The sequence below is a fragment of the Labeo rohita genome, chromosome 8 (genome assembly GCF_022985175.1).
Source record: "Labeo rohita strain BAU-BD-2019 chromosome 8, IGBB_LRoh.1.0, whole genome shotgun sequence".
Taxonomy (NCBI): domain Eukaryota; kingdom Metazoa; phylum Chordata; class Actinopteri; order Cypriniformes; family Cyprinidae; genus Labeo; species Labeo rohita.
This window is the reverse complement of record NC_066876.1, coordinates 1,429,028-1,449,900: the sequence shown is the minus strand read 5'-3', so window position 1 is coordinate 1,449,900 and position 20,873 is coordinate 1,429,028. Positions and strand designations below refer to the sequence as shown.

General features: G+C 39.9%; 1 protein-coding gene across 2 annotated transcripts; it reads right to left on the bottom strand.

The window, feature by feature from the left end:
* Nucleotides 1-1,025: 1,025 nt before the first annotated feature.
* Nucleotides 1,026-20,141, bottom strand: mmp23ba (matrix metallopeptidase 23ba). Of its 2 annotated transcripts, none has more exons than XM_051117781.1 (8): nucleotides 19,626-20,141; nucleotides 8,342-8,481; nucleotides 7,781-7,920; nucleotides 6,814-6,981; nucleotides 6,098-6,262; nucleotides 5,862-5,972; nucleotides 2,768-2,894; nucleotides 1,026-1,528 (listed from the first exon to the last, which is right to left on the bottom strand). In XM_051117781.1, exons 1-8 carry the CDS (start codon nucleotides 19,749-19,751, stop codon nucleotides 1,354-1,356), a joined length of 1,152 nt encoding a protein of 383 aa, XP_050973738.1. In that variant the 5' UTR covers nucleotides 19,752-20,141; the 3' UTR covers nucleotides 1,026-1,353. The 2 variants fall into 2 exon arrangements, with proteins under 2 accessions (XP_050973738.1, XP_050973739.1); XM_051117782.1 differs by having other exon boundaries at nucleotides 8,342-8,477; nucleotides 19,626-19,767.
* Nucleotides 20,142-20,873: the final 732 nt, after the last annotated feature.

The window sequence follows — 20,873 nt, the reverse complement described above, 5'->3', positions numbered from 1 at the left end:
AACATAAAGTATCTTCGGCAGTATTCACATCCATTGATGAGAACTGGGTGGGAGAGGGAAAAAGGATGACACAACAGATGAGCGGTAGAAGGGAGAAATGGAGCACAGGTTCCATGAAACCATCAGAGCGGTTGGTGGAACACAAGAAGGAAGGTGTAAATTAAAAGTGATAAAGAAACGATCCGACTTTGAACGTAGCACTCGAGTCTCATGGACTACCTTTATGTTTTGTTTGGGTTTGAACCTTCAATGGTTTTTGTCATGTCGAAACTTGACAGACCCAGTCTCCCTTCACTCTCGGTGTATTGAAGAGCAGCCAGCATATTCCTGAAATATCCTCCTTGTGTGTTCTGTGTCCTATGGCTTTGGAACAATATAGCAGAATATTCTTTTGTGTGAGGAAATCTACATCATTTTTCTAAAGTGAAAACCCCACTTGCTCCTCACATTATATAAGGTCTCTAATCGTTTGTTTCCAGCTGTAAAAGGGGAATTCAGGAGTGAGCCGTCTACCCTCATGACCATTTGTTTTCCACTAGCCTTTCCACTCTTTAAATTGCTGCCATGTCTACAAGATTCCAAATAAATGCTCTGCGGCATATAATGCGAGCCAGTGTGCTGATGGGTGGCATCTTACGCAAGGTGAAAATTAAAACAAGTTGAAAAGGGTTAGAAATGGGCTGATGACCCCTTTGGTTTAGAAATGAATTGAAACCGCAAACTAGAGTAAGTGTTGGATCACTGCCAGTGTCTTGCAGAGTTGATTATTTTGTCTATGAAAAAAAAATGCCAGTGGAATATAGTGAGAGCCATATTGGTCAGCTGTGTAAGATGAGACGACACTTGGATACACTACAGCATGCAGTGGACTCCAAAAGTGAGGAAACACTGGGCATTTTAAAGCTTAACATTAAATGTACAGATTAATTTTATAAAATGAACAACTTCGTACATCTCATGCTGGTCAGTAAAGCAAAACAGAGACACGAAATAGTAAGGCATTCACGTCATTCTGAATCCAAGTCTTCAAATGACAGAACTAATTGTTTTATTTGGCAAATAAGAAATGTATTTACAACACACTGAAGTAAAAACCCTGATATTAAAACATTTGGCAATGTGTACGTATGAACTGACATGAATATGTGCCCAAGTGAGTGATGTTCCACAGTACTGTGGTGAACTTTAAAGTTCCCTGATCCCACGGTTTCCTCAAAGCTACAGCTATCCTGAGACGAGTGGCGTCAGAGCCTTCTCTTCCGATCAGGAGACGAGCATGAGAGGATGCTGCTGTGGATCTGGTCTGAGCTAATGTTCTGGATATAATTGGCGCTCTAGGAACATCTCGAGTCCTCAGAAGCGCACTCGTACCCTCCAAGAGTATGTGGTCAGCACCTTGTTCTTCTTCCTCACGACGCAGGTGTACGTGCCCTCATTGATGGCATTTGCCACAATAGTGATGTGGTCGTCTTTCAGGGAAATGTAGCCGGGATGAGAGTATTCCAGAAGCTCACCGTCTTTATACCAGCTATCAGTGCGAGAGAATGCAGGTTAGGACATTTGTAACAAACACAAATCTCAGACATGCTTCAAAACATTTTCTTTATGAAAAACATCCAAATTCAGAACTGACATCACACAGAGCCTGTAAAAAGACTTATTCATGTTTGTTTTACAGCACTGAGTCTCAGAGGAGTTAAGTGACTGACAGATAATGACTCCTGGAGGCACATCAACAGTTCACATTTCAACTCATGTAGAGACTCCAAGACACTGGTCTCAAACTCAATTCCTGGAGGGCCACAGCTCTGCACAGTTTTGCTCCAACCCTAATCAAACACACCTGATCCAACTAATCAAGGTCTTCAGGATTACTAGAAACTATTAAGCAGGTGTAGGTTGGAGCTGGCTGGAGCTAAACTGTGCAGAGCTGTGGCCCTCCAGGAATTGAGTTTGAGACCACTGCTCCAAGACCTTAAATGGATTGGTCATATAAGGGCGACATCCAAAATGTTCAAAATGACAGATTCAGTATTCCTGAATATGAATAAAAACAGTGAAATGCAAACTCAGAATATGACACAACCCTGCAATAATTAAATGTTAAATAAAACAAATATCCTTTATGTATTTAATCCCATTTTATTAACCAGTGTCTTTGCTGCTGACCTTCCATGATGCAATTCAACCATACTAATAAGCAAAAATTACTTTAGATAAACTAACATTTGTGCTTCATTTTTTTTTATAGCTAAAGATTGATCTCCTGCATAAATGTACTTTTCTTTCAGCCTGAGGTGATTCATTTCACTTTTGGTGTAAAAGGACTTTTACATTAGAATTGTTTTACATTAAAAACAAAGAAGCAAGCCCTGCCCAGATTTAAATAGTAACGCAAAAGTAACGTAACACATTACTTTAATTAGTTACTTTTTCAGGGAGTAACGCAAAATTGTAATGCATTACTTTTAAAAGTAACTTTCCCCAACACTGGCGATACCTGTGAGTTGTCCTAGCCATGGCGCGGCTCTGTGATGCATTTTTTATCTGATGTGCAACCACCTTAAGAGGGTGAATATTTCTGTGTCAAAAACACCAAGCAAAATCCTCTGTGCTTCAGTGTTGTAGAACAACAAAACATGAAAACCACTAAAGGGCCAAAAACCTTTTACAGGCACTGTTATAAACTGCTTTTGAGAATCAGCATGGGTTCAGAAACCAGTCAGAGTTACTATAACAATCTGTGTGTAGAAAAGAAAGAACTCACTAGATTTTGCCTTTCTTGGCTGCTATCTTCTTACCACAGCGGAAGGTGAGGTTCTTTCCTTCCACTACAAACTTGTGTTTTGTCCGTGGAGGAGTTGGGGTTGGCGGGGCAGTGGGAAATGGGAATTCTGTTTGAAAATTAAAATAAAATCAGATTGCACAAATGATTATTTGTCCGGAACATAATGGTAGCTAGCAGTGGAATTAATTAGCATCTCTATTCACAGACCTACTACATTTTTGGAGTGGCAGCATTGCTGAAGTCAGAACATGACGACGGTGTTATGTACTGTAGCCTAGGGAATCAGAAAATTCTCCACAAAATCTCCACCAAAGCCCACTTCACATTTGAATTTTCATATTCTGTCAAGTTTGAGGATAAGGGTGCACAAATTAAATATCATACATGTCTATTTATGATAATGAATGCGTTGAGCATATCCATCAGTGCTCACAGTCAGTGGAGTACACTTTAAAAGGCACAGTGGGCAAAACAAAGTGGAACAAAGTAAACAAAGTACTTTGGTTGTTAGTACTGGTTGTTGAAACTGTACGACTCCCTGAAACATCTTTTTCTCTCTGGGAAACCAATGACATAACGTCAGCCCAGGCTCACTGGAAATATGTGCATGTGCCTACAATCTTGCAACTCTGATATTACCTTACCGAACGTTTTGCAACAGTTTTAAAGTAAAATGTCCAGTGAGTGGCGCTAAAATGTGCATTCAATATGTGACTGTGGCACGTTTTTATTACATTGGTACAGGCATGTATTGCTGCGTTTTAATTATGTTGTTTCAGGTATGTATTGCAGCGGTTCAGTATTTACATGTCTGGGGAGTTTCTCTAAATCTTAATGCTCTGATGTGTTGGAAAATAACAAACCCCCTACACCAAACCCAACCCTAAACCTACCCGATAGACCTAACAAATGCAGAAGTGATCAAAAACGCATTCGCTGATGCAGCCATGCTATTTTAACTTCCCTTTATGTGAATTTGAGCTATTTTGTCAAACCGCAGGATTCGCTTCATTTCTCAAGTGCAACGGTGCATCGCATGAGCTACAATACAATACATATGAAGCTGTGATGCTAACCTTCAAAAGAATCAGTTTTCAAATCTCCCCGCATGTTAAAATGGTTTTGAAGTATAATATTTTGCAAGGAATTTTATAAAAATTACACTTTGTTAACCAAAACTCTGGCCCTGTACATCATTCTTTGTATGAAAAGGAATAAAAGTTGTCAGTTTTACTGCCTCTAGGGTTCATTTCAACTGGACACTGCAGCAATTTGTATGCACAGGTACATTTTTTGAGTTTTGCAGAAATGTAGGTAGAGGCACGTATTTCCAATGAGCTTGGATAGAACAATCTCCAGGCCTTCAGTGATTTGGGCGCAGCCGAGAACTCTGTGGAATTTGTCAAGGAAAGGAAAAAGGAATTGACGTGACATGGCCAAGTACGGTGTCCCATACTCAGAATTTGTGCTCTGCATTTAACCCAAGTGCACACACAGCAGTGACTAGTAAACACACACCGTGAACACACACCCAGAGCAGTGGGAGAAGCCACCTGCTTCTCCAGAGTTGCTGGCCTCTTCCGAAGTTGTGCAGTGAATTTTCCACCCAATAGACCAGGGGTAGCCAACTCTGCTCGGCGGAGGGCTACCATCCTTAAGAGTTTAGCTCCAACCCTGATCAAACACACCTGAACTATCTATCCAAGGTGTTCAGGATTACTTAAAGGGGTCATCGGATGCAAAGTTCACTTTTCATGTTGTTTGAACATTAACGTGTGTTGTCAGTGTATGTACACATCTACCCTATAATGATAAAAATCCATGCAGTGGTTTTTAATTAATCTGTAAAAATAATATTCCCTTTTTCAAATCGAGCCACTCTCAGATGCCTTGTGTGGCATCACACCAACAGAGGCCGCTCCCACGACAGTTGATTGACATGAGCGTCTTACCTCAGACCCGCCTTAAATCAGCTGTAACAGTCCGACCTCCATTGTTTCGATGCCGGAGCAGGGATGTAAGTTAGACAATAATATCTCCGGTTGAGTGACTGAGGTGTTGTGTTGCTGGATGTAATAATGAACATAGTGGTCGTCATTTACTCTGAGCCGCTGAAGATGCAGTTGATTACGTTTGTTTGTGAAGGGAATGCGCCTCCCGATCTACATATCATTCGTGATCCAGCTTCACTTACAGCAGAGTGTATAAGTGTTTTTTATGAATTTTTGCCATCGCATTTCCTAATAATGCTAGTTAACAAGTTTAGCGGCTAAACACGACTAAAGTAAACAGGCTCGTCACTCCACAGAGAGAAGAGAGGGGCGGGGCGAGCAGAGCTCATTAACATTTAAAGGAACAAGATGATTTTTGCAGAGCTGATTTTGGTAAAAAAGGGTGTTGTTTTACACAACCATTGAGAAATTTTAACCAAAGCATGTTATAGACTTTTCATTAAGACCCTAAAGAATCATATCAACTTGTGGAAAATGGGCTGCCCAGATCAATGTGCATTCATCACATCATGATCTCCAGAATGTCCAGAACGGCTCCTAGGAGAAATGTTCCTGTAAGACTCCTGCCTGAACTGACCTTTCCGGCCACTAGATAACGTTATGTTCCTGGGGTTTTCTAGTTCAGCTGCCAATCCAAATTTTTGTTTTCACTTGTGTTTCTCTTTATTTATGTTCAGTCTTGAGCCTTCTTGTTTGTTTGCCAGCATCTGTGAAAGTTTAGTACTCTTTGCTGAATGTTTAAGCCATTTTTTGTATCACTTGACTGAATCCCACAGTAAAGGCATTCATGTTGAGTTCATACTTAATCTTGGGTCCGTCTCTCTCTTGCTACTGTTCCCAATAGTTCAGCGTCTGAAAGATAGGTTTGATTCCCACCTATAGAGCACTTGCCACAAAAACTCGTTCCACACCATTGTTTCTTTTGTGAACTTGGTTGTTAAAAACATCAAAGACAGAACTTAGTCCAGTAAACAATTTTAGACCCAGATTTATAGCATATTTTGTGGAAATTACCGCACCATTTTATTGGTGATTCCTGGTTTGAATAACAGGCCACTTACCATAACAGAAGTCACAGCTGGACGGACAGTGTTTCTGCATGAGTACCCTCTTGCTGTCACAATAACCCTTCTTTGCCCAAGCAGGACAGATAAATAATCGATCCAAACATCCTGCAGCGGTATGGACAGGAAAACAGGAAATAAGACGGTGTCAGGTAATTGTAGAAATGCAACAGGAAGACACAGTTAATGGTATATTTAATTTCGATGTTTATTTGTGCCTATGGGTGAAATACCATAAAGTCGATGTAAGCCCCAAACCTCATCTTGAGTGATGAGTTTGCGACCTGTCAGTGTGGCGTTGAGATGCATTAAAGCCTTGGGATTCTGGGAATGCATCAAACCCAGTACATGACCGATCTCATGAGCCGCCACGTGAACTAAATCTGTCAGCCACACTCCTGAATACAGCGACAATCACAAACAGAAACACGTTTAGGTCAAATCTGCTTCCTCTTTAAAACCCCTGAACATAGAGCTGCAGAAATCAAGATTCTGAATAGACCACTAAACAAAATAGCATGCAGTTTACTAGAGGTTCTAATAAAATGTTAATTGCTGCAATTTAGAGATTTCTTGTTGTTGTTTGAATGAATGATTCAATGACTCACTCATAAAGACTTCACTTGTTTCAGTACTGGATGAGTCAGCAATTTTAATGAATCTCTTGAATGAATGATTCAATGACATATACATTTTTAATAGTCTTCTTAAAGCTTCTTAAAGGCTGTTGTATACAGTCTAAAGTAATAATAAGTAGGGGTTTTGATATGTTCTGTCTGCTTTATTTAATAGTGTCTCAATATTTATTTTGGCATAATGAACATTTCGTCAAATTGTGACACCCAGAAAGCTTTCTGGACCAGTTCTACAGCATGGTAATAAGGCAAGTAAACAATCAGATTCCACTTTTCTCAATTTTCACTCAGTGGGGGAAAAAAACAGCACATGCCTTTATTCCAGCTGAAGCGCATGTTTCCCAGAATCCAGTACTCGTCATCATCGAAGTGGATCTCTCCGGTCTGAGGGAAGAAAGCGTGGGCCAGTTCTCCAGTGATGCCGTCGAAACAGTGGTGCAGGTAGGACTGCAGACAGTCGGTGTGGTTTCCAGAGTAGAAGCCTGATAAAAGTCAAGCAACCAATATGATTCAAAGATTTGATTAGTACATCGTCTCCTATGCGCATTATACCAAAGATGATATTTCCAATTCTTTTATGCCTCCATGTATACTACAACTCAGAATCAGTCCCATTTAACTACATTTAATTGACTCAAACACAACTTCCAGCAATTTTCAAAATGTTCACCACCAGTCAGTCAGGCAGCGACCAATGAGAATCATCTCGGTCTGAATAACCAACAAGCCAGGGGGCGTAGCAACCTTGGTTAGACCTGTCGTTATTTGATATCAAGCAGGTGGTGGAGTTATGACTTCAGTTAATCAAATTAATGGCAGACTATTTCTGTAAAAACAGAACAACCAGCTGCTTGACATCAAATAACAACAGTTCTAACCAACGTGGCTACGCAACCCTGGCTTGTTGATTTCTGTAAAAACAACACAGCATCTGAGGACTACTTCACAATTTTTCTTCTACGTTAATTTGCGGGTTTCCTTACATCACTCCTGGGTTCATGTGGTACTGGATCTCATACAAATATCAAAAGAACAACAAACTGTGCTTCTAATCACAGGCTGAGAGATCTAGTTCCAACCATACAACTCTGTGATAGTGTTTGCTTGTTGTTCGTTAGAACTATCAATTTGGGAAACACTAAACTTTAGAACTACGTCATTAACAATGGAAGACCACAGTTGGCTAATTATGCTTTTTGGAAAAGCAAACTTTCTCTTTTTTGGTCACTTCAAAATCCTCTGTACAGCAAACACAAACAAACAAAATTATGTTTGATGTACCGATTTTGATGTCGGCCTCTTGATCAGACGGGACTTCGCGAAAACTGAAGGGCGAGACATCGCTCCACATAGAGAAGGCCCTGGCCATGCCTCTCCTTGTGTCACTGGCATTCAGAAGATTCCTTGGAAATGACAGCAGTCTGCACAAATACACAAAGCATCCATTAAAATGTGGACAAGTAAACAAAAACTTACATTTATCCCCTAACGATAAATGATTCTGTCATCATCTACTCATGCTGTTCCAAACTTGTATGACTTGCTTCCTGACATGAATCACAAAAGAACAAAGTTTTATACCAGATCAGGATATGCAAGACCCCAATGACAAATTAATGACATACAATATGACCAGAAAAAAACATATTCTGTACTCATTGTCCTTCGGATACACTTTTTGAATCCTAGAGCTTCCTGACACGTACAAACATCGGAAAACTGTAATTAGGTTATGAAATTTCGAACAAAGCCAAAGCTGTGTGGGACTTCAAAACAGTGGGGTTTTAAACAGTGGGCTGTGAGATCAGAGGCACAAAAAGATTGCACAAAACGGACTCTTACTTGTAAGTCAGCTTGAAATGGTCCCACTTCAGTTTCTCCGGAGTGAGCGTGTAGCGTTTGTTTCTGGAAAGGTGAAGCACATGGGAGCGGGCGTCTTTATGAATTCCAATGATTAAAACGCCAGACATGAGAGCTTCTTCCTTGGACAAAAAAATCTCAGATTAGATTAGATTGATCTGTGACCAGGATTTTCCATGAACGTCTGTGCCACGTTTGCTCCTGAAACAGTGCTAAGTCCACTTGTGAGGTGCTTTCAAGTGTGATCTGCTCTAATAAATGGCTCGCTAAGCCAGGAACACATCTTGTATTGATTAGTCAGGAGTGAAATGAGCGGAGTCAGAGAGAAAAGTTCAGTTTGCTTATTAAGTCTGACTTGTTGGGCTTCTCTTCTCATCTTTCAGCCAGACTACTCCACTCTGTGATGTAAGACAATTATTTCATGCTCTTTACATGAAACAGTGCAGGCAAAGCACGGCAATACATTTACACTCAACTACAGTAGCGCAGTAATGCACTGATGCACTCTTTTGGTGAATATTCAAAATTCTTAGTTTAAAACTCCAAACTGATCACCCTAATAACACATTCAAAACCTGCTATTGTGTTTTCATTTTGCCTTTCATACTTATTTCAAAGTACATGATCATTGTCATATGTAAAAATAACAACTTTTGGTTTAATCACCAAAACACAACAGCGTGACATTTCAGTGAAGTAATTTTATCTATTTAAACAAAACAATTGTTAAAATCAGATGGTGTCAGACATCGAGAAAGAGTCTCCAGCCACGCAGACTCTTAAGACACCTTTAAGGGATTTTAAGAGATTTATACATTGTGCTCTTATAATATTACAATTGAAACACATACACAACAAAAAAAAATGAGGAAAAAAGCAAAAGAAAAAAATCTTTCTAGATGTAAGCACAGATGCCCAATGCCCAAAGCAGTCAATACAGCGCAGTCAAGAATAACTTAAAGAGTTTGCCAACGTTTACTAAACTGTGGACGAGCTTTTGACTCTTGCTGCTGGTTTGAATCTGGCGATGCTTCCCCTTTTAAGTGTCGGCTGACGGCCTTTAATTTTTAATCAGAAATGTGCACGCTGACTCGCCATCTCCTCTTTGGCCTTTAGAGAGAAATGCATCCTTACAGATTACATAATGAAAGAGTTTTTGTTTTCGTTTTGCTTTATTTCGTTAAGTTATAATGTAAAACTTTCTATAGCTATATTTATCATGTCTGTGAGGTATGTATTCACTGAGTTTCGGTTCATTTTTGTGAAGCACTCCTGTTGAGACCACAGAAAGCGCATCATGTTTGTTTTCTTTATTTTATAGAAGCACAATGTTTTGTTGATATTGTAAGTGCACACAAATAAAAGTAGACCCTTTACAGTGCTGAATGATGTATTATTCTTACTTTTATCAGCAAAAATGATGGAGTATTTTTAAATAGTTTCCACTGAAAAAATGCAAGTGATCGCGCTGGCGCCTCCACTTTCTGCACAAATGATTGAACATCCGCCTAATAGCACACATTTATCTACGTTTAACGTTTAAACTAACATTTTTTATACTTGAACTGTTTTATCTATATATTTTATTTTAGGCAGGTTGTGATGATTGAACAAAAAAAATGCTTCAAAACTTTTTTTCTACATTAACTTTATAAGAAACGAAATACAATCACTTTGCAATTGCATACAAAACTGAACTATTTTAATAGCTGAAACAGTAGTATAAGCTGTTTAGGGAGAAGGGGAAAAAAGACAGGCTCGGGTCAGACTCGGGCCGAGAATTCTGATAAACTGTCCGACAAGGGCCGGGCTAGAGCCTATATTTGAAGGCCGTGCAGGGCTCTAATGTCCCAATCTCAATAAGCTTACACAGTTGTCACAGTTGTTACGTTATCTGTGGTAGTTTGGCAAGGATCGGGTCCAGAATTAAAGAAGAACCAATCCAGTATATATATGCAGATGTCATCCTGAAACATTGCACCGTGTAAAACGAACGTTTCATACAAATTCTAAATGGATCATAGCCTAGAAAGTGCGCGATCTCATAAAGTCCTGTTATAATCAATGGAAGTTCTCTAAACTACACAATGAATCTCTTACTTAAATCGCGTCTGCACTTAGTTAGTCATGAGATGATTCACGAGTGTGTAAAACTGCACTTGAAAAAAATGATCCGGCGCTTTCAGAAGTGAGTGAATTCTGACAAACTGAAACGTTTCTGATTGGCCATTTCATTCAAGAAAACAGCAGCTATGTCTGTGATTGGCTACATTGCTCAACGCTGCAGAAACACGTTGCATAGTTGGCCAGAACTTCAACTGCTTTTGCTTTCTTTTGAGGGTATTTAGCACCGTCTAGTAGCTCTGTACGGCCGGGCCTGGGCTTGACTAACCGCTCCAATTGCAGCGTGGCTGACAACAGGGACATGCACAACAGTTTTATCTAAACTTTTAGATTCAGATTTGATCTTATGGCATGTAACTATTTATTCTGGGAGTTCATTATTTGTGTGATTTTTCTTGTGAAAGAATTTGACCTCTGCGGGATTACTCAGTAGAAAAACTACACTTTGGTCAGAGTGTGCAACCACAGCCCACACATTCACACAGCAAACCACAGGACGTTTCAGCCGAACATATCAAATAGTCCTTTTTTAAAACCATGGATTAAAACAATGAAGGCACTTTCATGAATACGATCAACTTAATAAATCCCAGCCGCTTCTTTTGCAAGCGGCTATTAAAAAGAAATCAAGTACAACTCAACTAAAGACTACGTTTCTACTGCTAGCTGGTGACAAGTAGTAATTATACTCTAATTTAGCATTTTCATCCTAAAGAGGATTCTATTATTTAAAAAAAAGATGATGCACGCAAGATCAAGATTTTTGATCACTTTAGCAGGAAATGTCCACTAAAAGACTCAACTATATTGAAGGTCTCAAAGCCAATAGCCACAAAAATCCAGTTTTGATTTCATAAGAATGTGCACTGTAATGAATTGGCAGGAAAATGTAAGTCTATGGGGGAAAAAAGACACAAAAAATTAAAACATGTCTTTTACTAGGCATAAAAAATCGCCTCATTTTTATATTGTAATCCCAGAAGGTATTTAGCCTGAATTTGAACTCAGAAGTTAATGTTGAGAGTGCTCTCTGGGCTTCATAAAGCTGTCCAAATTTTTTCACTTCACTGGTAATCTGACCTTAAACTAGTGTCTGAAACAGACACATTAAGCAGACATTCACAGACACATACACAAACACAGCGGAGAGCCAAGGAGTCTCTGGGTTAGACATCGACAGTGTTTGCATAAAGCTTGGCTCCTTTTTGCTTCGCACAGCGTGTACGATCTTCCCAACCGTATGACTGAGTGCACTAACGTGGAGGATTTTCTATATGGGCTGTAACGTCCTTTGCTGAATTTTATCTCAATCTTCTGGAAAAGGGTCAAGTGCTGATAGAGCGCCAGACTCTCTGAGTGTTCAAAAAGCAAAAAGCTAGCAGACTCCACTTGCAAGCGCTGATAGGAGCAGTAAAGTCAAGATAGTCAGAACTAGAGGAGATATTTTGGTCCGACAGGGCAGAGGGGACATTCCTGAACTGATTCGCTCTTAGACCAGACTCTCTAGCCTGCCTTTATATCACATGCATTTACAAGCAGACGCGGTTTTTTAAGCTGTGCTCTTGGCAAGCAGGACTTCCATTCTTTTCCAGTGGAAAATAATTGAAAATGGAAAAACGTATTTTAGGTCCAAGATAAGTTGACGGAGTAGAACTCCCAAATGACAGTGTTTTGGGGCGATCGGCTTGCCGCCTACAGTAGTTTTATCATACAGTGTGAGTTCAGCTACCCTTGAACTTGTGATGTAAAGAAGCTTGAGACTCGAGTAGGGTCACTTTGCAGGGTTCTTGAGTTAGTGTAACTACATGCCAAAACAGACGGTCACAAGGCTATCTAAAGGTTTATTCAGACGTCCCCAGAACCCCATGAAACAAGCAGAAACACAATGGGACATGAGTGCATTTCAAGAAACATGTGAAGCTGAGTTATCCAGAATACATGAGTATTGCCGTAATAATACATACAACCCTTCGCAAACTGTATGTCCTCCTCTTAGAGAGCAGATGATGAACAGTCTTCAAGAGCAATAAGTCAAACTTGACAGAAATTCTTTCAATGCCATTGGCATCACTAAATACACAACTTTCGGGCAGGACATGATTTGGAGCCACATTATTTGCCCAAGTCTGAGGTTTGGTGTTGGTTGCCAAAGTCAATGTCTACTGGATTTCATGTGGCTTTCTGCAGCTGGCACATGAAGCCTAGAAGGTTTGTTCGCTGTGTCCATTTCAGTCTTTTGCGGTTGGCACTTTAATGGGTTTTCGAGACAAAAGAAAGTGGAGATTTAGTGCCATATCAGGATCATAGAAAAGCCAGCAGGTGCATTTCCACACAACTCTGGTGGTATTCTGTCTACTGTCAAATATTCAGTCCCACTGCAAGATATTGCTACTTTTCTCATTTCAGCTTCTCTGTTTTAATGGTGATAATATCTTGAAATAAAGCAAAGAAAAACATTTAGCATGTTACAAAAAGTCTACTACACTTGGGATAGAAACCTAATCATTAATCTGTGATGGCAAAGAAATCAGAGAGCCTTGTTGTTTTGGTCTGCAATAAAATCCACAGAAATGTTTGATTACTGACCAACATTTTTTCCTCTATAAAAGCCAGATTTACTAAACAGTGCAAATTAGCGTTGAAGCCCAATTCCATAAAAGCGCCGATGGGAGGGGAAAATTCAGCGTGTGATTTACTGACAAGGTGCACATTAAAGAACACGGAACATCTCATTTCCGTATTGACTGCAATCTACAGAGAGCAGCGTGTATTACTACCTGCTTTAAGACAAGCTTCTTTTGGGCGTTAAATAACGGTGCAAACAGCAGTAATTTGATGAGCGCAAACGTTAGTAAAACACATTCCTTTTAATACTCTCCTCCCATAAATTCTGTGTCTGAAAGTGAAACTCCTACAAATGCATATTCAAAAAGGTCAGGCGAAATAATAACTGTGGCCATTCCTTTTCAGCACTAATTCTTCACTGCACATCTTTAGTAAATCCTGACAGTAATACTTTAACACCAAAAGACGGTTTGCGCTGGCGCAAGCTGTTAGTAAATCTGGCCTATAGTCTCTAGTGATCAGTATTGGGGGTAATGCATTACCGTGAAGTACAGTGAGTTACATAATCAGATTACTTTTTTCAAGTAACTAGTAAAGTAACAAGTTACTTTTTCAAACAAGTTACATTGTTTTCCCATTTATTGACAGCTCTCGTGTCCCAATGTTGAGAGAATTCAGGAGTAAGTTCAGAGACAGAGGTGTTTCCTTCAGTCTGAGTATTATTCATTTCATTTTGGGGTGAAAGGGTATGGTGGCCGAAAGAGCTGAACGCATTGCAAATACAAAAAAAACAACAACAAAAAAACACCTGCACTTTAAAAAAACATCTTCATCAGTTTGACAGCACATGTGCTGCCAATACTCACAACACAACCAAAAACAGAAACGGGCTGCAAATACTGACAACATAATATTTTTAGGCTAAATAAACTGACGGAATACACAATTACTGTAACTATGCAACATTGTGTAAACGGGCTACTTTTAAAACTTCCCTTACAAAAATTCACCATGGTTTACTATTAAAATAAACAAATAGCCTATATAGCTATATTATATATATTTTTATTATTATAAAAAATAAATACAAATAAAAATGGTTACTGTAATTAAACCATGGTAAATTAAAAACACCAACCATACTTAACCATTGTATGTACACAAATGGTAATCATTACACGGGGAAAGAACAACAACATGGTTGCTACACTTTTACTATAATAAAACCATGGTTAATTTTCGTAAACATTGTTGGGTTTCCCAACGTTGTGGTGCTTGCAGCGCATTTTTGTGTTTGTATGTGTTTACACGTGCTGTCAAACTGGTGAAGATGTTTTCTTAATTTGCTGGTGCTTTTGCTATTTGCATGTGTTTTCTTAAGTTGCAGCACGTTGAGACATCTCGGTCACCGTAGAAAGGGCCTTTACATTTGTCAAAAACGTAACTTTTGGGTCTTTGTTGTTAAAAAATAAATAAGCAGGTACAGCCTAGGTGACAAAACGTAACACAAAAGTAATATATATAATGCATTACTTTCCATAAAATGTAACTAAGTAACATAGTTACTTTTTTATGGAATAAAACAATATTGCAACACACTACTTTTAAAAGTACCTTTCCCCAACACTGCTAATTGATGGCCAGCAAGTCAGAAATAATGACTAAATTTAGTAGCACTAACCCGGCTAGTTGATTACGTGGATGTACTTGGACATACTTTTAACCCTCATATGTGTGGGACCAGAGCACTTCAGCAGATGGATATGAGGATGAATGTGAAGAAAGTGGATTAAAGGTAATTTACCGTACACTGAATACAGAGGTAATGCCGTCAATCAGCTTTTTCCTAGGTAATGACCTGACAGAGTCTCTGATCATTGTATCTTCTCAGAACGGCTGGTCATTTTCTCCACATTCAGGATATATACAACTACAAATTTGTTAATCATATCCATGTCATGTTGTTAAATTGAGGAACAGAAAGAGGATAAATCTTTATTCTGGAAGGAATGGTCTGTAGGTAGAAGGTTGATCCAGATGTCTTGGGGTTTGGCTGCTGTCCTCTTCATATTTTTACTACTCTCGAAGACTCTTTTCTTTGTAGCTGCACAGCAATACATGACGAGACTCTCTGACCTATATTCAATCTCCAGCTCCTTCCAGCATACAGCCACAAGAATCGCAGTTCAAGGTGCTTTTAATGGAGTAGTAAGGGCACAGAACCATATTTGACAGTGGCTGACCTCAGCACAAACAAACGAATGATCTGCCCTAACAAAAACACACAAGACAGTGTCGTGCCCACGGGCTAGCTCAACCTAGAAAGCCTTATTTATTCCCGTAATTAGTTCTGCCTTGTTAAAGCCTCTTTCCGAAGCCAAAATGTGATAATTCAGAGCCTAATCGATGATCACGCTCCTTCCATGATGATCTTCCCAGCTACCTTTGTGATGAGCGAATGATCAGACACTTTCCAAAACGGATGTTCATATTATTCAAACAAATCAAAAGAACTGCATCTGGCAGCTCTCTTAACTGTTGGCTACGAGTAGATTAAACACTAGGTCATGAGCCGCCGCTGCTGACTGTAAATTATGTAACACTGCTAGATCCAGAAAAGTCTTCTGTGAAATAGAAAGGTCGGAGATGTGGACTGGATACATTGGTAGATTTACTGAGACAGTAACACGCCAAAGCAAACAGCCAAATATCCAAGTCGTAGCCGAAACGGTTGATGCTTCCATGAACCAGTCAAACTGAAAAAACTTGGACAACAAGTAGTGTAGGAGTTCTAGGGACAGCCGACGAGGTCAGTAACACACTGGTGGGTAAACTGTCTTGACACAAGTACAGTCGTACTATCCTTGCCAACACACATGTTTCAACCTCATCCCCAAGGATAGACAAAGACTTATTATATAACTACTACAGATGTAGTGTACTGTACCTTCTATCTACATTCAGTACTGCACAAAATTTTTAAACCCACAGAAAAATACGCGTTTAAAATTGTACCTTTTGGGGTACAACAGCTTGTCCCTTAAAAGGACAATTTTGTACCTTTTTTTACCCCTAATAGAAAAAAAGGGAAAAGGGAAAAAAGATGTCCTTTTAATGGTACTGCTCCAGCGACAAGCTGTGGTATCCAAAAAGGTACAATTTTAAATGCCTTATTTTGCTGTGAAGGAGTGGCAAAACTGCATCTTCGGAGGATCTGGGGTTGTCCTTTCACTGAATCTGTGCTATTTAGACTTAATGACGTCATTTGAAGAGCACTGTCCTGTGTTGACATGGTTGCTATTAAACAGGAAGTTGAAACAGGACATGCAGAGGCGTTCATTATCCCTTATTAGTAACTATCTAGTTACCCTTATTTACGTCACAGCTGTAAACCATGATTGACTCATGCTATTGCTAGTTGGTGGCAGGCAAGGGGTCAAGGTTTGGTTTTAGGTTAGTTACAGTTAGTTTATAGCTGCCATCTCCTTTGATGGCCATTCAAATGTAGACGTACTGTGATTACATATTTTTTTTGCAAACAATGTATAAAGCACTAATATTTTGCTTTGAAGTCACAGTGAAGCTAAAGTAGTGACAGATCTTTTCTTTTGTATTGTGACATACAGTACACCCCGAGTGATTATCGAAAATGAAAAACTATCAGTTTTTGATTAAATGTTGACATGTGGCCGTGGCATTCAAGTGAGGTTTAAAGGAATAGTTCATCCACAAATTTAATTTTGCTGACAATTTATTCACCCTCGGGCCATCCAAGATGTAGATGAGTTCTAGCTGCGTTTCCATTACCCTTCAAGATATGCAAATGGAAAATATGCCTAATGAGGTGAGCATCCATTACAGATTTGCGCAAAACTTATATTTTATAAATGTAGATAAAAAAAGTGCTGCGAAATGACAGCGTTTTCATTAACCGATGTTATGCGACTAAAACGTCATTTGTTCCTCTCGCGATAGGTCATGGCAACGGATTTTGGTGGGATTTGGACGGATTTTGGAAAAAGGCGTATGCGTGTATCTTTACAGAAACAGTGCGGAGAGCTGCTTCAGAAACGTGTGCAGCGCTGCTGGTATAAATATAACATCAACTCCGGTGACTGTGTCGCAGCCGTATACTTGAGACCGGCTACGTATGAAGTGTTTCTTGGAGTTTATAGTACACTTATCATATGCCTGTTTACATATGCCATGTGACCAGTAAATGCGAAATAGCCATTTCCATTGCAGTTTTGCGAAATATTCCTTTTTCGATTGCCTGAAAAACCGCGTAAAAACTTTTTTGCGATATATGGGAGTTTTTGCGAAATTGACGCGTTTCCATTAGGCGTATTTTCAATTTTCAATTTCAATTTGCGCATCTTGAAGGGTAATAGAAACGCACCTAATTTCGCAAAAACTCCCATATATAGCAAAAACGTTTTTACGCTCGCGTGAGGTGGTTTTTCAGGCAATTCGAAAAAGGAATATGTCGCAAAACTACAACGGAAACGGCTTTTTCCCATTTACAGGTCACGTGGCACATGTAAAATGTCATATGCTCATTCTTCAACGTACTATAAACTCCAAGAAATACTTCATACATAGCCGCTCTCAAGTATAAGGGGCTTTCCCTGATATTAATGCTTAGACTATGTACGCTGCACACATCTGCGGCGCGTAACGGCTCCGCCACGGCCTGATGTTATGTTTATACCAGCAGCCCTGCACACATTTCTGAAGCGGTTCTCTGCGCTGCTTCTGTACAGATAAACGCATACGACTCTTTTGATTAAATAAAGCCAAATTCCATCAAAATCTCACCAAAACCCGTTGCCATGACTTATCGCGAGAGGAACAAATTACATTTTAGGCGCTTAACATCAGTTAATGGAAACGTTTTCATTTCGCAATACTTTTTCTATTGACATTTATAAAATATCGCCAACGTTTTGCGCAAATAAAAAGGAAACGCGCCTACTGTCTCGTCAATGGATCCTCTGCAGTGAATGGACGCTGTCAGAATGAGAGTCCAAACAGCTGATAAAAACATCACAGTAATCCACACCACTGCAGTCCATCAGTTAACATCTTGAGAAGACAAAAGCTGAAAAAAATTCATCATTAAGAAGTTTTTCCTGTTCTCCTGTTGTCTCTCATCAAAATCCAGCCACATATTTGTTTAGAGCTGTATTTGCTTGTAAACGGTGCGTCATCTGAGCATATTTCTCTCCTGATTCAGACCAGTTTTTGACTGGAGAAAGCAATTATGGACAGAGGACTCGTATTTTAGCCAGAGGCAACCGTTTGGAGTTAAAAACATCTTTGTTTCTTATAAACACGCAGTTTTTTGCTTTCCAAGACATTAACTGGCTCTTACTTTGACGGCACCCATTCACTGCAGAGGATCAAATGGTGAGCGATTGATGCTATATTGAAGAAACAAACTCATCTTCATCTTGGATGGCCTGAGGATAAGGACATTTTCAGTAATTGTTCAGTTTTGGGTGAAGTATTAAGTGCACTAAACGACTGCATATGTCACCAGAGAGCTGTCGTTGTCAGCTGAACATCCAGAAAGGATCACATTTTAAAGTCAAAACATTAAAAAAAGAAACATGCACAGATGAACTGTTCACAGTGAGATCTACAACATGCATTTAGTGTTTACTTCATGCCTACTATTCACATGGCGTTTACGACTCAGGTGAATGGCTCAAATAAGTGTTTCGGGAGTGCCCATACTTCCAGGACTACATGTGCCTCCAAGCACCCTGCCACTGTGATAAATGGGAGCGCTAGTGGAAAGCGCTCTCTCTCCAGGCATTACAGACCTCCTTGCAGGTGGTACTGGGGGAGTGGATGCACTCAATCTAGGGAGAGTTTTACTGGACAAAACTTTGGATATGCCTGTGAGTGGAAGATGAGTTGCTCTGTTTCTTGGAAGAGATGAGAGAGCAACAGTACATTTGACACTTGCATAGATCATTCAAAGTGAAGAAACTTTAAAGCTACATAACACCAAAATGCACTTTTTTGGAGGTGCCAGAGGTGCATCCTTGAAAGTTTCAAAAGAAAAAAAAACAGACAGAAAAGAAAAGAAAGAAACCAGCACAAACCGCACACACGCACGAATTAAAATGCAGAGGAAATGTCATTTACTGCCAAACTCTGGTCCGTGATATCAGTCAGTGGTCGTTCTTGAACCGCATCTGCTGTTTTTTAATTGCAGTTTGTGTGCAGATGTGCCGGCCAGACAGACGTCGCTCGTCATTGCGTCGCGTCTCGCCAAGGGCATTGCGTTTTAGGAACGACGCGTTCTAAAGTTAAAAGCAGTTCACCGCGTCTCGGAACCCCTGCGTAGCGTTCCGTTGCATTCCGTTGCGCTTTCTGGGCGCAAGGACGCGTCCGGTGCGAACGACCCCTTACGACTTGTAGTTTTCTAACTCGAGGGTTTCAATGGACATCACATCATGCGTGACGCCATTGAGCCGCTTTGACGCGTGTCTAGAGTTATGCAAGGCAAAAGAGCGCTTCTGTGAGTAGCTGAAATAATCGTCCTGATGAAAAACTGATAGCATACCTCAAATCTCGGGACAGGCAAAGCCGTGACTTCATGCATCAAGAGCCCAAAGCCCGCCACCGCGAGCAGAAGGAGCCCTGCGAAGTATTCTTCTTTCCGCAGACTGCCATAAACTTCACGCACCATCTTTGCGACGTCGCCGTCCGAGTAATTTCCCCTAACAAAGACGTATCAGACCTCACCATTTATTTCCCGTGGGTTGTGTGGCTTGCCATTGGGGGCTTGACAGATGCGCCGAGGGTCCGTGTGCGGAGCGACTTTCCTCCAGCAGCTCTCGCAGCCTTCAGTGCGCCAGACTGGAGCTCAGATGAAGCCCACTGACTGCAGCACTCCAGCAGCAGAAGCAGCAGCACACCGCAGCTGCACACATTGTAATGCAATCAATGCAGCTTTTACCACACTTGCTGTTTCATTGTCATTTTTGGACGATTAATCATCTTTCAGAAGACATCTGCTTTTGATTTGGCCTCCTGAATGCATCGTGCTTGCGTTTAAAACAAAAGCCCAGACCCAAATATCCCTTTTTGAGCATCCGACCTGCCACAAACTGCTGGGCTCTGCATTGGCTGCAGTGGTTTAATCTCAAAGAAAGTTGTTGTTTTGTAAAACTTTTTTTGTATTTACATACAAGGCACACATTTACAAACATATATTTTTAGGGAATTAGATCACATGAACCCTTAAATAACTATAAAATAACCTTAAAATAACCATTTTATCATTCATGTGAGAGACATTTTAATAATCACAAGAAACATTTCCACTATTATAAAAAAAACTTATACAAAAAAACCTATCCAATGGAAAGCTTCCACAGATGTTAAAGGAGAACACGTCCAGAACAAAAATTTACAAATAATTTACTCACTCCCTTGTCATCCAAGATGTTCATGTCTTTCTTTCTTCAGTCGTAAAGAAATTATGGTTTTTGAGGAAAACATTTCAGCATTTTTCTCCATATAATGGACTGATATGGTGCCCCGATTTTGAACTTCCAAAATGCAGTTTAAATGCGGCTTCAAAGACTCTAAACGATCCCAGCCAAGGAAGAAGGGCCTTATCTAGCGAAACGATCTGTCTTTTTTTTTCGAAAAATAAAAATTTGTATATTTTTAAGCACAAAATCTCATGTAGCACAGGCTACGGATCGCATCTAAGTTTATCATCTGTGTACTCCGGCTCAAAAAGGTAGAGTATGGCAAAAAACTACATCTTATTTTCTCCTACAACTTCAGAATCGTCCGACAT